This window comes from Etheostoma cragini, chromosome 24 (genome assembly GCF_013103735.1).
Source record: "Etheostoma cragini isolate CJK2018 chromosome 24, CSU_Ecrag_1.0, whole genome shotgun sequence".
Lineage (NCBI taxonomy): Eukaryota > Metazoa > Chordata > Actinopteri > Perciformes > Percidae > Etheostoma > Etheostoma cragini.
In genome coordinates this window covers 10584880-10601403 of record NC_048430.1, presented here as the reverse complement: position 1 = coordinate 10601403, position 16524 = coordinate 10584880, and the positions used below count along the sequence as shown (strand labels likewise).

The window sequence follows — 16524 nt, the reverse complement described above, 5'->3', positions numbered from 1 at the left end:
GGAAAATCCAGGTTGAAAAAAGCGTAGTTAACCTTCGAGATCCCTGCAGGTGCAACCTAAAGACAGGTCCCCCCTGAGAGGAGGGACATGTCATGGACAGCCATGATAGCCTGAGTCTTTGTCTGTGTCGAAGACAGGAGTTACCACCACCCTAACATGTTATCATGTGATCATATTCCTGAGCAAACTCCATCTGCTGATGAAGACTGTACCATGTGTTCTAAGCAAGGACCATTGTTGTGCAATTGATGACCTCCTGGACGTCTTCACTATCCAATTTGTTGTGTTTCCATGTTTAACACTTTACAATAAGGCACACAAAAATGTTGGTAGTTACTGAGGAATGAATGATTTAATGAGAAGTTGGGCCTTTCAGTCATAAGTGCTGAATCAGTTACTCAAGAACGTCTCTGTAACTTTCTACTAGCTATTGATTCATTAATACAGTAACACTTCATAATAATGGTACATGAATCATGAATTCATGCATGACGTCATGCACGAAAAAGCATTCATTCATTCATGTACTTCATGAATGAATCAGTAATATCCGAGGTAGTATCTCATACATGACTTAACGCAGGAGCAATATGTCAAATGACAAATGACACATCAATTAAGGTATCACTATCATGATCCTCATGATTTCTGATTTATTAATGATGTTCATGTCTTCAGGTCACAGCAGTGTACATATATTTGAAAGAATTGTAGAGTTGTCATCATTGTTAACTTCTTCATGACTTCATCATGTTTGTGGCCTTCAAATAAAGTGCTGACCTGGTCCTTCTTTAACACTGATACTTAAGACATGAATGATGGCTGCATTAAATGTGTTAAGAATTCAAGGAGTGGGTTGGCAAAATGCTGTGATCACTAAATTTACACAATTCTTCGCTTTATATGAAGGGCCACAAACATGATGAAGTACTGAAGAAGTGACGTTTAGTTAACAATAATTACAACACTGCAATTCAGTTTATTTAGCCTGTCACTTTAACTACAGATTTACAAATGAAGAAGACATGAACATCATTGATAAATCAGGAATAATGATGATTGAAATGCCATTTATGTGTCATTTCCATTTTGAAATGCCATTTCAACCATATACTGTACACGAAACAATGTTTCACTGTGGCTCAAGTATGACACAGACTACATTTAGTGCACACGCATTATAGGCTCTGTAAAGTTCAGCTGACGCTATGTTAGCATAAGCGCTTGGAGTGATGTAAAAATCAAATACAAACACAGTCGTGAATTTACGTAGAATGTAGAACGGTCGGTATCTAACAGTCACATACTCTGCCAGCGGTCAGCAGTGGCTGGATAAAAGCCCCCCACCCATTTATGCACCAGTCCGTGTCCGTGTTAACACAGCCCACCTCAATGAGTCTTACCCTATAGAGCAACTTCAGCTCGGAAGGCTAAAAGGCCTGGTAGCTAGATACATTGGTTTTGAAACCTAGACATTGTTGTTCAGCCATGTTTCCCAAAAAATATTAAAGTTCTGATAAATAAAATGTAAAAAAAATACAAACTTAGGGTATGAAACATAAAGTCCTTTGTAGAAAAACACAATAAGAAAAAAAAGACAGTGTTGCCAACAGGGCCCTCTAGTGGAAAACCATGCAACGCCAACACATAACATGGTTGACCGTCCGTTTTTCTGTTTTTGTCATTCTAACTGATTCTGATAAATGAATATTAAAAAATATTTTGTTTTTTTGAAGTACACCCACTGTCCAGTGTGAACATATTTGATCTGTAAATTCATTGATTTGCACCATGGTCCTTTCAAATAGACTTTGGGCGGGGAGAGATGGGACTTTAAATGATGACTTTAGAATCTCTAAGAAACAGCTTCTGTGTTGAGTGAGAGGGTTGAGCTGAAGCTCATTTTATAGAAAGTTAGCAAAGTTGAAATCATCAGCACAAATACATGACTCATGTCTAGGAACTTCAGTCAGGCTTATCCGACGCTGCAGCCATCGTCAGTGAACCACATTCTCCCACGTCATGTATTTTCTGAGTCATGTTACACTAAATCCAAAAACTAATCCTTTGGATTTCACTGCTCAGAGTTGGTGTTTGAATAAATGATGTAAAAGACTATTTGTATTATTCTTTCCTGTTTCATGTTACTAGAAACCATTTAATAGCTCAACAGCATGTCTCTACAGATGCATGGCTAACACCATGAATGGAAGCTAAAGTTACCCATAATCCATCAGTTGTATTGTAACTACGAATCTAATAGTAGCCCAAAATACACAACACTGATGCATATGGTGATAATTCATCTACTTTGAGTCATTTTTCCGTGGCATGGGGCTGTATGCTACTTACTTACTTTTAGCGTCCACGTAAAGGACAAGGAGTCATGCATCTAAAACTGTTTTGTTTTTTTTAATTTAAAAAATCCATATAATGCAATTTTAGTTCAGACCATCCCATAAAACATATTAAAAACATTCACTTGAAAGGGAAATTACCGTACATTGTTAGTTCTGAGGTTCATCCTTCTTTTATTCACAAACATAAACAACAGTTATAAGGCAAAAAAGGCCAAATCAAGAGTTTTGACTCCATAAATGGGTTAAAGCCTAAAGTTCACAGTCAACACATGCCACTCTCATCTTGAAAAATACGGTTGGTCAAGTGCCTTTGATGTTGTTACTGATGCTAATGGTCTCCTTCAGCGTCATATAACAAGCTTGGTCGTCTCCTTTGGCGTCATGTAACACACGCTTGGTTGTCTCCTTTAGCGCCACATAACACGGTTGGTTGTCTTCTTTAGCGTCATATAACACGTGCTTAGTCGTCTCCTTTAGGGGCATATAACACGCTTGGTCGTCTTCTTTAACGTCATATAACACGCGCTTGGTTGTCTCCTTTAGCATCAAATTACACGCTTGGTTGTCTCCTTTAGCGACATATAACACACGCTTAGTCGTCTCCTTTAGCGTCATGTAACACGATTGGTCGTTTCCTTTAACGTCATATAACACGCGTTTGGTCTTCTCCTTCAGCGTCATATAACACGCTCGGTTGTCTCCTTTAGCGTCATATAACACGCATTTTGTTCATCTCCTTCAGCGTCATATAACACGCTTGGTTGTCTCCTTCAGCGTCATATAACACGCTTGGTTGTCTCCTTTAGCGTCATATAACACGCGCTTGGTCTTCTCCTTTAGTGTCATATAACACACGCTTGGTTGTCTCCTATAGCGTCTCCGTCTCCTTTAGCGTCATATAACACGTGCTTAGTCGTCTCCTTTAGGAGCATATAACACGCTTGGTCGTCTTCTTTAACGTCATATAACACGCGCTTGGTTGTCTCCTTTAGCATCATATTACACGCTTGGTTGTCTCCTTTAGCGTCATATAACACACGCTTAGTTGTCTCCTTTAGCGTCATGTAACACGATTGGTCATCTCCTTTAACGTCATATAAGACGCGTTTGGTCTTCTCCTTCAGCGTCATATAACACGCTCGGTTGTCTCCTTTAGCGTGATATAACACGCGCTTGATCTTCTCCTTTAGCGTCATATAACACACGCTTGGTCGTCTCCTATAGCGTCTCCGTCTCCTTTAGCATCATATAACTTTTGGCGTCCATTTTGACGCTGTTAGGGCTAATAACAGCGTATCTCATACAGATGCATTGGGCTATTGAGCTTGGCTTGGTCTGGTGATAGCCAATTTTTCGTGTTGCTATAGGAAGTGTTGCATTGGAAGAAGAAATCTATTTGTCAGTAGCATTAGCGCCTATTGCCTGGAGAAAAGCATTCACTCCTACATAACAAGACCTGGATATGTTGACCACCTTTCGTAGGTGTTTCAGTTTTAATGGTAGGAGGGAACGTTAGAAGAAACAGACACAGTGAAAAGGTTTGTAGTTTAATGGAAAACTAAAAATCACATCTCAATGCAGGTATGGCAGCCAGTTCAAAAGTCAATCTTATTTCACATCTGCAAAATTCAGCATTTTTTTTACCTCCCCTTACAGTGAGTGTTGGGGGAGGGCCAGTACAACCAGACGGGTGTGCTGCTAGAAAGCATCCCCAGTTGAGCTGGGACGGCAGTAGAGAAAGGGTTAAGCATAACTCATTTCCAAACTCCAGATGTTTGAGCTTCTTAGAAATGTACAATCTCTGATGAGCCAGCTGTGAACCATTTCCAAACATTGCTTCACTAATTAAGGTTAGCAAATATTATTGTGCCAAGAAATAGGTTTTTCACATTCCTGTTTTCATGGAAATTTCTAAAAGTAGTTTTGCACCCTCTGCTTACTCAAAGTCCATCATCCATGTGGTTTTAAACATGTAAAGCTAAGGGTTATTATGTGGATTTTGTACCAATCCGACTTTTACATCAGCAGAAACCTCTTCAATTATGCCAAATTTAGAACTTAATTAGAAGTCATCAGCCACTATGATGATAATGTCCACCCCTTTGTGTGTCTTCTTATCTCTCTGTTTATTTTTTCAGGGTCATCGATCATCCAATCAGCTGACCTGTTCTCCAACACATCCTGCAATTTGTCCTCCAATGATTCAACATTCTGCTCTCCTGTGGACGAAGGAGTTGGGGCAGGAAGTCCATATAAAGCTCTGGAGATGTTTTTTATTGCCTTGGTTACAGGATCTCTGAGTTTTGTGACTGTCACAGGAAACATTTTAGTCATGCTTTCCATCAAAGTAAACCGTCACCTACAAACTGTCAATAACTATTTCTTATTTTCATTAGCATGTGCTGACTTGATAATTGGTGCTTTCAGCATGAATTTGTACACAGTCTACATCATCGTTGGCTACTGGCCGCTTGGGCCGGTGGTGTGTGACTTGTGGCTAGCTTTAGATTATGTTGTCTCAAACGCTTCAGTTATGAATTTATTGATCATCAGCTTTGATCGCTATTTCTGCGTGACGAAGCCGCTCACATATCCAACAAGGAGGACAACGAAGATGGCAGGGTTAATGATTGCGGCAGCATGGATCCTGTCGTTCATCTTGTGGGCTCCCGCCATCTTGTTCTGGCAGTTCATCGTTGGACAGCGAACAGTCCCACCTGGAGAGTGTTATATTCAGGTACAGTAAATACAACTCACTTGATCCTTTGGATGGATCAAAAACAGTATAGAGTATAAAGTATACTGTATATAATACACATACACACACTGTATATACATACATCGTGTCTCTCCCCGATGTGAGTCAAGTGCAGATTTGAGTCGCTTGCGCATGCTCAGATCTAAACTGTTTACGGCATAACATGTCATACTGAAATTTAGGACATCCATGAAATAATAAACTCTTCTCATAACAAAAAATAACAGAAGATGGAAATCATTTCAAAAACATTTTAGCTATCGATGGTTGTTTGATTGCTAACGTTAGCTCAAAACGCCATTCAACTGACAACCTTTGTTGTGTTTGATTGCTAGCTTGTAGCTAAGCTAGCAGTCATTTCGAAAGATTTTTAGCTATCGATGGTTGTTTAAATTGCTAAAGTTAGTTAAAAACAACATTCAACTGACAACATTTGTTGTCTTTCATTGGTAACTTGTAGCCAGCAGTGAACCGACTTGGTTAAGTGGGTCCATTTTTACTGTATTGACATTACAGATGTTTCTGGTTAGCATCTTGTATGCTACTTGTCGCAAAGTGACGCTTACGTGACTCAAATCTGCAGATCAGGAAGTGATACACTGCACCATATTTCTATATCAAATACAAACACAATCATCTTCTAACACTCAGTCATTTTGGTGTAATGAATACCATTGCAATAAGAGCTTGCTCAACCAAAAGTAGTATGCTAATAAATTAGCTCGCTAGCAGTCATGCTGGTTCAGCTACCCCATCAGTCATGTACCCTTGACTTGAAGGTTGCATTGGTCCGTCGATGGCAACCCAGATGGTGTGAGTAGTTTTAGCTGGGTGTTCACGGACAGCTAAATGTTGTTTTATTTCTGGTGCCATGCGGAGTGTATTCAGGGGCTCATGTACTGGCGCTTTTGCGCCCACTTCAGGCATATTTTTTTTGCAACGTGCGCATAAAAAGCAGGTAATTACAAGCATTCTGCAGACTGCCTGTCACGGGAACTGAAAATATGCATTCACAGGAGGGTCAAGGGGAAAGGGGAGTTTTCCATAAAGATATGGGAGGCAAAGAGTAAAGTACACCTAATTAAAACCCGCACTTTACTCTTATTAAAAGCAACTGTAAACCAGCCGCAAGCAGGTTTCCTTGCATATGCCTCCTGGTGTCGGCAGTAGTAATCCGAGCAAGAAGAAGACAGGCAAAGTAGACAAACTAAAAAAGTTTTTTTTCCACAGGAACACACTTTTTTAGTTGAGCCAACACAAAATCATAAAGTGTTACAGATTAAGTAGCCGTGTGATATTACAGTTACTGGAAGAAATCAAAGGTGACATTGAATCTCCGACTCAGCATTCACACTCCATTTGAGCAGATGTTTAACTCCTCGCAACATTACACATATTGGCATCAAGATCATTTCAAACAGTCATAGCATCAACAGTGGGAATACCGCAGTCTGCACATGGGTTTGCCATTGCACTGATAAAGCTACGTTTGCAAATGTACATACATAAGGGCCTTAGTCTCTTTTCCAGGCTCCTTGAGGTTTCACTGATGTAAATGTAAATGTGATGCATTTATATAGCGCTTTTCCAGTCTTAACAACTGTAGTGTTCCCTAGAGCAGAAACCATGTGACCACACCATGCCCCACAATTATTTTGTCATATACTGTATGCTGATCCTGATTTTAATAACAAACGTCAAAGGAGCATCCGAGAAATTATGTTGTTTTCTAATTTTGATTTAGACTCTTAAAAAGCTTTTTCGGTCTTTGCAAGTACGTCTAAAGGCCTAAATGCAGTGAAAGCGTCTGATGCGCGCATTTTGAGGTACACCTATTGTTTTAAAGGCAGAACACCGACAAAGAGCATAGGTCAAAATGCCCCTACTCCGTCCAATTTTGGAGTGTCAAATGAGGATCCTGTGATCAAAGCCGCACTATCTTTTTCAAGAGAGCAACTGTAATGATGTGATCAAAAAGGATAATTATATGAATTAATTTATATCAGAGTCAGAAATAGATTTATTGCCAAGTAACACTTACAAGGATTTTGCCTTGGTGATTGGTGCATACAAACAAACATACATATTAATATAAAATAAATAATAAAAACAGAAATGAATCCATACAAATTAGCTGTTTAGCATTAGAAAAAGAGTGTGATGGGTTTAGTGCAGAGTGTGCAAATATAAGGGATGTGCAAAAAGATTAGGATACATACTGGTAGTATGTGCAATGGGCAGGTGTATAGTTTATGATTTAGGTTAATGCAAGTGTAGTGTAAACGTAAAATGTAAATGTGCTGTATTTATATAGCGCTTTTCCAGTCTTAACAACTGCTCAAAGCGCTTTTACATCTACAGGAAACATTCACCATTCACACACATTCATACACTGTGGCCGGGGCTGCCGTACAAGGTGCCACCTGCTCATCAGATAAACACTCACACACATACACACTCCGATGCGCATGTAGTGGTGGGGGTTGTAAATGAGGCTTCTGGTTTTGGCTTTAAGGGTTTTGGTCCTGATGGAAAGCAGATGAAACCAATTAGGGGTCTGGGACGTGCACAGGTACGGGCTACTGTTGCCTGGGCAACCGTTTGCCCTGATTAGCTTAGCTGCCCCTCTGGTGAATAAATTAATTTTTATCTCTTTCTTTTTATATTTTTTTGGTCGGCCCCCCAATCACGTGACCCCAAACCAAAAGATCCAATTGCGCTTTGAATAATATGCAGCTTCAGTTTGTAACGTGTGCAGCATTGTCACTGCCCGAGTAGAGTGCCGATTTAAATTGCGTATGCCCAGATTTAAACAGTTTACGGCATAACATGTCATACTGACATTTTTGAAATCCATGAAATAATAAACTTTTCTCATTGCAAACAATGACAGAAGATGGAAATATTTCAAAAAAGCTTTAGCTATCTATGATAGTTTGATTGCTAACTATAGCTCAAAACGCCATTCGAGTGAAAGCCTTTGCTGTGTTTGATTGCTATCTTGTAGCAAAGCTAGCAGTCATTTCAAAAATGTTTTAGCTATCTATAGTTGTTTGACTGCTAACGTTAGCTCAAAACGTCATTCAACTGACAACATTGTTGTGTTTGATGCTAACTTGTAGCAGTGAACAAGCTTCATCAAGTAGGTCATTACAGAACTCTCTTGGCAGGATATTGTATGCTATTATGCTATTGTATTGTTGCAAAGTGACGCATGCACAACTCACATCTTCACTCGTTGAAAAGTGATGCATACCCAACTCAAATCTGTACTCGACTTACATCGGGGAGTGACAGACATTACAGAAGTCTCTCGTTGGCATCTTTTTTGAGAGCGTCAAGCGTTAACTTAGCTATAGTAACGTAAAATGCTACAATATCAACCAAAACTAATGATAGCCTGTGTAGCATCAGCAGGCTAACATAGCTACGTTACGTCCATTGTAGAGAAGAGAGGCTCAATGACGGAAGGGTCCGGGCTCTTGAACCATGCTAGCTTAAACTTAATTTACAGTTAATATGTTAAAGGATTTTTCAACCAACAATCAGATGTGACGTTAGTGAAAGTGAAATGTTCCATATTTTGTTATCAGATGATACATTAATGTCCCAATTGGTTAATGCAAAAAACTTTGCATTCAAAATATATATGTATACTGTATACAGTATAGCCAAATGTCAGTTTTGTGTGCTTAAGTATGCCTTCACAACAAAGACGACCAAGAAGAGAGAGAAAGAGCCAGATAAAAGATTTGCTACTTGCATGATTAAAAGCAGAACAGCTTTGAGAAAAGCATCTGATAATTTCAAGCAACTATCCTACATTATTAATTTAATGTGAAGTTGGCCTACTTTATCAGAAGCATTTTCTTTAAGTTGGAGGAGGCTAATAAAACAGTAACACAAATGTTTCATTTAATAAGAAATACACAGGAAATTGTGACTGTGCCGGAAATGGCATTGTGAATTATTTTATGTATATCAAAAGTTCCAGTTGAGTAAAACAACTTTACTAGTTGTCATGTTGTAATTGTTCTGCATAATATATAGGCTACACATAAATATCACTCATGGTGCTAACTCCTAACATTACTTAATTCAAAGAGTGCAGCTCCAGTCTATAGGTCAACCGGCAGCACTAGTATTTAGTTTTATATCAATGAAAAGCACAGTATACTGTATTAGTTTTAGTTAGATTCTAGTAATTCTACTCAAGATGAGGCCTACCACAAGGTTCCAGACCACAGAGGGAGGGAGGGGCAATTAGACGGCTACATAACGAATGTGGGTTCCTGTAAAAGGGCTGTGTCAGTAAAAGGGTGAAAGCAAGGAGCTGAAGCAAAATCTTAATTCTTTATTTAAAGGTACGTTATACTGTAGAACATATTTAGAAATATGTTTTTCGGGCTGCCTTTTTTCCAGATTAGTTCAATGGCCCCTCCAAATGTCTGTGCACGTCCCTGAGTCTGCCTACAGATGGGAGATTAACAATCCGATACTATATTCAGGGGTCTTACTGCCCAAAACTGTTGATCGTTCTCGCTTCACATCCGCCTCTTTGTCTCTCCTCTCTGCCTCTGTCTGACTGAGGTCAGTGTTCATATGCATTATGTGTTGAGGTATGCACTCAACAGTTGCCCTCCTGTCTAATGTAATGTTATAAGCTACTCCAATGTAAAATGAATGGGGGTATCTGTATAGTGTATAGTGTATCTCTGTAAGTATAGCCTAAAAACTTGTACCTGTCTACACATACAGTAAATAGTGACCCCAAAGAGATCAGCTCTACAAACAGTCTTCTATTTTTTTTTACAGTGAAATATGAGAGCAGAGGATATTAATGACCGTGCGAACTGCATTCATATCTCTGCAGCGGTGGTGCGATTTCATACAATTGTAATATGCCACGGCAGCTTTCAATTCAAGCTTTCAGTTTAATAATTCTGATGACATTCATAGGCGAGGTTAAATAAGGAGGGATTGATCCTGTGGAAAATTAAGGACAAGCAAGTATAGATAGCATACCTGCATGTTTTATGTGCTTCACTTGTGATCACTGAACAGCAAATCTTTAATATACAACACCTTTACCTTAAAAGCAATCTTTCCTAAGCTACAGCAAATTCTGTGGTGTTGGCACTTAAGGTATACAGTATATAAAGTGTACTGGATATATGATGCCTGCAATGCGCCGTATGAGCATCAATGGAGGGGCATTAATTGAGGAACGTCAATTGAATCACATCAAATGAGATATTGCTTTCAGTGTGTTTGGACCTTAATATTACCTCTAATGTTTATGGATGGATGTACAAAATATTACATTGTTAATATTCTGCAGCGCAATCCAAAACTAGGTACAACCTCAAAAATGTACAGTTTAAACAAAACTTGATGAAGGATTGATGTCAGGAATATTGTGCGGGATTGCATTAGACTGTACAAATGTGGCTACAAAACTGGCAACTCACTGTATATATCAAATGCCCATGTGCCAAAATTCTATGTAGATCATGGAAGTGTTTCTTTCTTTCCTTCTACAGTTCCTTTCAAACCCTGCAGCAACGTTTGGGACGGCTATAGCAGCATTCTATCTTCCTGTCATCATTATGACAGTCCTGTACATCCACATTTCCCTTGCCTCCAGGAGCAGGGTGTCCAAACACAAACCAGAGAAGAAGGAGAAGAAGGGAATTAAGTAAGAGCATCAAATTTTCTGAATTTGTAGTTATAATTAGAACCATAAATCTGTATTACCCTCACTAAGGATGTCATCTTAAATGAATGCCGTCCATCTACCTACCCTTGGGACTTTATATCACCCAAGTCATGTGACTGACCTCAGAAGGCTTACTTCTTTAAGAGCATCCAGCATGCTGTGAGTGACAAGAGATGGCATTCGTCATTTCAAAAATCCATAGTTCTAATCATGACTTCTGATTTCATTCAACCTCACTAAGACCAACATCAAGCTCTTCGATGACTAGTCACAGTCGCAGATCCCCTCTGGTGATTTATGTTGTACCCAGTGGATTTGTCTGTTCTTACTAGGAAAATATACAGCGCGTAAACCATGTACAATCCTTAGTGACAAAAGGCACCTGCAACAAATTGACAGATTGGTTATTGTGCAGACCCAAACACATTGGTACTCACAGTCTTGGATGAGTTGGGTAAGGCAAATATGGTGAGCCAGGCCTCCTGAGGTCAGTCACATGTCTTTGTTGCTATGGGTATTTAGGATAGAAAGATGGCTTCATTCTAGGTGGAGATAATGGTGACATTGACATATATCTGTTTTAGCTTCTGTTTTCCATGAATCTCTCTTTTAACAGTTTATCTTGGTCGAAATTCAAATAAAATTATGTCTTAAATGATAAAATCTTTGTAGAAGACAATTGCAAAAGGTTTAATAGTCTCCACTAACAACCACTTCGCTGAGCTTGAATTTGGTTAGTTACAAAGGATTCCAATAGGGCTGCAGATATGAATTATTTTAGTAGTCGAATATTCTTAAAATAATCAACTAACCCAGTCAGCTAACCAGCTCTATGTCCCTGCAGTGTGTGTCCCGCCAAGTCCAACCGGGTGATGCAAAACAAGGGGAGTTGGCGGTTGAGCTCTCCTGACAACTGGCAATTATATTAATTTTACACTAAATGACAAAGTTACCATGTGCCCAGACCGCTCTGTGGACTAGGTGGTAACTTTAGATTGGATGCTCTGATGCTGAAGCATAGATGGAGGGCTTTTGCGGTAACCTAGTTCGGTTTTGCACACTTTTTATTCAGTTTCAGCTTGAAATGAACCCAAACTTTAGACACTTTCTGTTGTTTTCTCTGACGTGTGTTTTCCTCCCCCCTGCCATGCGTTTTCCATGTCACCTGTGCACACAACACTGTAAGCAAGTTGTGTGACAGTAATAATCATCCGTGCGAAAACCCAGTGGACTGTTAAACGAATTACATAGTGAAATGTATCATACGAAGCTTCGATGCCAAGAAATAAGCATTGGTAATTCTTAGTAATCAAATTCCTCGAGGAATCGTTTCAACCCTGAATACCAGGTATAGGAGATAGAACATTTTTGCTTATTGCTTACAAAGAAACACAACTGGCAGCAGTCCAGTAAAACCACAGTTTTCTACTGTTGGCCACCGGAACACTTGTGGACTCAAAGGCACCATGGCAGTTTCTACTAAGAAATAATCCACTCTCTTTTACTCCGGAATTCAAACCAAGAACCTTCTAATAAAAAGTATTTTCTAATCTAAATGTCACCGCCTGCCCTGCAATCTAATTTCTCAATTATTTTGAAAATTTCTTTAACAAAATGTAACTATTGGGTAGGAAATAACTTGCTTTTTTGATGCATTCAAAACAGATTTATATACAAACTTTTCCAACCACCTAACTACCACACATTATACTTCTCTGCTGTCCATATAAATGCTCTGTATATTCCAGTTTACCAAACATATGGCTAAATGTGTGTATACTGTGTGTTTTTTGGCGATGTGTAGAGTTGATTTGATTCAGATTCAATCCTCACTCTCCTTGTAGATGGTTTTAATGAATAGGTGACATGAACTTCTTTTCTAAATTTTGTAAATCTCCTGCAGTTTGCATCTATTATTATCCAAATAATTATATCTGCTTAAACTTAACAACTTCCAGATAAGGAGATTTCTGTCAAAAGAATTACACGAGGGTCAATAAATCACAAATTGGCATTTTTTCAAATGAGCACATTTGATTCTGCAGAGATGTTGAAATTATATAACTCTTTTCCAGAACTCCCACCTTGATGAAAAGTCACCTGTTAAAGCAGAACAATAACAATGAGACCAGTCCTCAGACCAGTCCTCGCTCCACGCCCAAAGTCAGTCTGGACTCAACTACCACTGCGCTGGAGGCTGTGAAAAACGGCAGGGTGGAGGAACCAAAACCTGTTCAGCCAAAACCGCTAGCACAGCCCAGTCCAGGACTCACACAGGTACTGACTCGTACACAATTAACATCTCAAATTTTTTACGGCTTGCAGACGTTAGCATAGTTAGTTAGCATATCTATCTATCTATCTATCTATCTATCTATCTATCTATCTATCTATATATCTATATATCTATCTATCTTTCTAGGAAAAGGAGAGCTCCAACGATTCCTCCACAGCTTTTATTCCCCATACAGAACCAAAGGACAACACCAACAACGAGGTGATATCTGAGGTTGGTGTTCAAAAGTTTCAGGCATTATTTTCAACACTTAGCTTAAAAGTATATTTTCTTTGGGATTTAAACGATTTATAATATCTTCAAATTGAATCTCAATGTCCTGAATGTGTGGTTTAAGAAGTTCTGTAGTACTTGAGTCCGGTCTTGGACTCAAATGGGTTTCTATTGTCTCCGAATTGTCTTGGACTTGTTGGTATTTGCACTCAGACTTAGCCGTTGGTCAGTTGGTCTCAACTGAGTCCAGCAATATGCTTTTTTTTTCCATAGTAACGTCCAACTTCAAATTAAAAGCATTGTTGAAGCTTGCTGGTTTCCGAAAACATCCATCTAAAATGGGCTTGACATTGATCGCCTGTTATAAGCCTGGCTGGGTCACATGCCTCTGCCCATCATGCACACACAGAGGCATTAATCATTTAAATTTTAGCCACACACGCAATGTCGGCGACCACTTAGTACTTTCTATTCTTCAAGACAAGTAATAAGTTCAAGAATGGGAACAGTAAGTAAGTGGTCCTATAGAACACTTTACAACAAGGTACACAAAAAAGGATAGTTACAGTTTTTGAAAGAGTAACAAATGATTAGTTAGCGGCCCCCGGGCACAGGGACGCAATCACACGGGACACGATCCCCGGTCTCCAGGGTGAAAGTACTCGGCTTTTCAATACTACCGTAATCGTTCTGTGATCACGAAATGGGCTTCCCATAGAAATGCATTAATTCAAAATTCCTAATCAACACGCGAAAATAACGACACTAACGTCACTTGGACATGGATCAGTAGATTAAATAACGTGAATATTTCACTAACTGCCATGAGACTGGGCTAGTACGGCAGTACACATACAGTACTTGGTGCCTTGGCGATGATAACGTTCCCACCTCAAACAAACTGCCCCAGAGTTCGGTTAAAAGCGTACCAAGACCACATCATCAAGGAGGTCTCTGTAAGCTTGTTCGATCCGCTTTGATGCGCATCCGAGTGCGATTGCAAACTAATCGCACCAAGGGGGAAAATGAAATCTAGTGCGACACAACCAAACTAAATAAGTCAGGTGTGAAGGCCTCCTTAGTGCGTTAAAAACGGCAACACTGTTTCAGAAGATGTATTTAAGCAACTGATAAGAATCAAGGTTTTACTACTCCTACTGGATTAGTATTCTTGCACTTTGGTACACAATGACTTCAAACACTTCCATCCATCCTTTAACAGGTCATACTGGACAGTTTCTAACAAATCTGTCTTGGTTTTGTCACAGGCTCCAACAAATCCCAACCCAGAGGCCACATCAACAGCCAATCCCGCGGCATCCAAGATCCACTCCTCGAGGTGGTCCAAGATAAAGATTGTAACGAAGCAGGCCGGGGATGAATGCATCACCGCTATAGAGATCGTTCCCCCTGTAGAGGGAGCCGAGAGGCGTTCAATCCCAATCAGCCGTCCCAGGACTGTGGCAAGAAAGTTTGCAAGCATTGCTAGAAGCCAAGTGAAAAGGAAAAGACAGATGGCTGCCAGAGAGAAGAAAGTATGTCAATTTAAAACCGCATTAATGTAATCTATAATATAATCTAATCTAACAGGCATGAGACACAAATGAGTAAACAATGCACGTTGGGCTGACATGTAGGGGTACATTACATCGGCTCTTTGTTTGATTGGTAGTGGGAGAACACAAAGGCATGTTATGAGTAGAATCAAGTTTTTTACCCTTAGATTGTTTTAATGATGAAATATATATAGTTTGCATTGCAATGGGTTTAATTATTGGTTTCTGAAGAGTAGGTGATACAAGCAAACTGTATCATGACTTACTGATCATCCAGATACAGAAAGAGCAGTGTAATGTATCATAAAAAGGAAAGCTAAATCTATTGGTTTTGGATGGCAGCATACAGCATGCTGATGGTTTACAGGTGGGACTACCCAGTTTACCTGCGTCTCATTGTACGAAGCAGCTGTTGACGAGTTGTTGTTGAGCTGCAGTCACTTCACTTCATTAGTGTTAAAATGACAGATGGCGTTTAGAAATGTTCCCCTGAGCTTTTGAAATGACAAAGCGTGCATCTTAAACAACTTTTTTTTCCTGATTTTGGCCCAGCAGTCTTCAAAATCACCACAGAACATACTTGAATTTTAAAATACCAGGGGGTTTGCTGAGGAAAACTCAAAGAAGTGGCTCTTGTCTAGGTAGAAGATTTTGGTAGAGAACATTGTGGTCCCACACACTGGATTACTGCTAAACATATTTACAAAAATGGCTATATAGCGGAATCACTACTAGCGTTTAGGAGAAACAACCATGCGGTCCTCTTGCTGAGGTTAAAGTATGTATCAAACTACCGCACATGACCCCAGTGACCTGTGAGGTCACGAAATGGTCAAGCCAATCACAGGCCACCCCAGAGTCTGGATAACGTTCCAGGACAACACTGTTAACGTCACTGTCAACATCATTGGATTCACTGAGTCTGTGTTTGAGTCAATTTGGGAAACAACAGAAGCTACTGAACCCAAAACTAAAGATAAGTCATTCCACAACAGGAACCCATGGATTACTAAAACCATCCACGATGCCATAAATATGTAGCCTACAAATTAAGGATGCAGTCTGGAAACAGACAATTATAAAGCAGCGGCCTACAATGTGAAAAGAGGAGCAAAATAGGGAGAGAAAAAAAGGATTACAGGAAGAAAGTGGAACTTAAATACCAGGAGCATACAACTAGATACAATAAATATTAGGGATGAGCGAGTACAGCATTATCTGTATCTGTATCTGTATCTGTTTACCACATGAATTATCTGTATCCGGATCCGTACTCGGACTGGGCGGGGCCTAAACCGGAAGTGGTCAGATTTAAACCAGAAGTGGGTCGGGCTCTCTTGAAATGTGCGGGGCTTTAACCGGTATGTTATTTAAGCATGCAATTGATATGAGTTGATCAAACATTTTTATATTTATTGCTGATTTGAAAACTATTTACATGACAGCATCAAGCTTCAGATCAATGGTGTTGTCATGGTAACAAACATACTATATACAGAACGTTTTGCAACACTGAATACAACACATGGCGTTGCAATTATGATGTAAAATGTAATGAACAAGAGTTTTCATACTCAATATAACTTTCTTTTTTTAACTTTTTATTTTTTTATGATCAGTGT

General features: G+C 39.4%; 1 protein-coding gene across 1 annotated transcript in view; it reads left to right on the top strand.

The window, feature by feature from the left end:
• Positions 1 to 16524, top strand: part of chrm4a (cholinergic receptor, muscarinic 4a) — a 39516-nt gene that overhangs the window by 21228 nt on the left and 1764 nt on the right. The window contains exons 2-6 of the mRNA XM_034864883.1: positions 4499 to 5097; positions 10662 to 10816; positions 12913 to 13114; positions 13260 to 13346; positions 14615 to 14881. Of these exons, the coding sequence (XP_034720774.1) occupies positions 4499 to 5097; positions 10662 to 10816; positions 12913 to 13114; positions 13260 to 13346; positions 14615 to 14881 (1310 nt within the window). The remainder of the gene's footprint in view (positions 1 to 4498; positions 5098 to 10661; positions 10817 to 12912; positions 13115 to 13259; positions 13347 to 14614; positions 14882 to 16524) is intronic.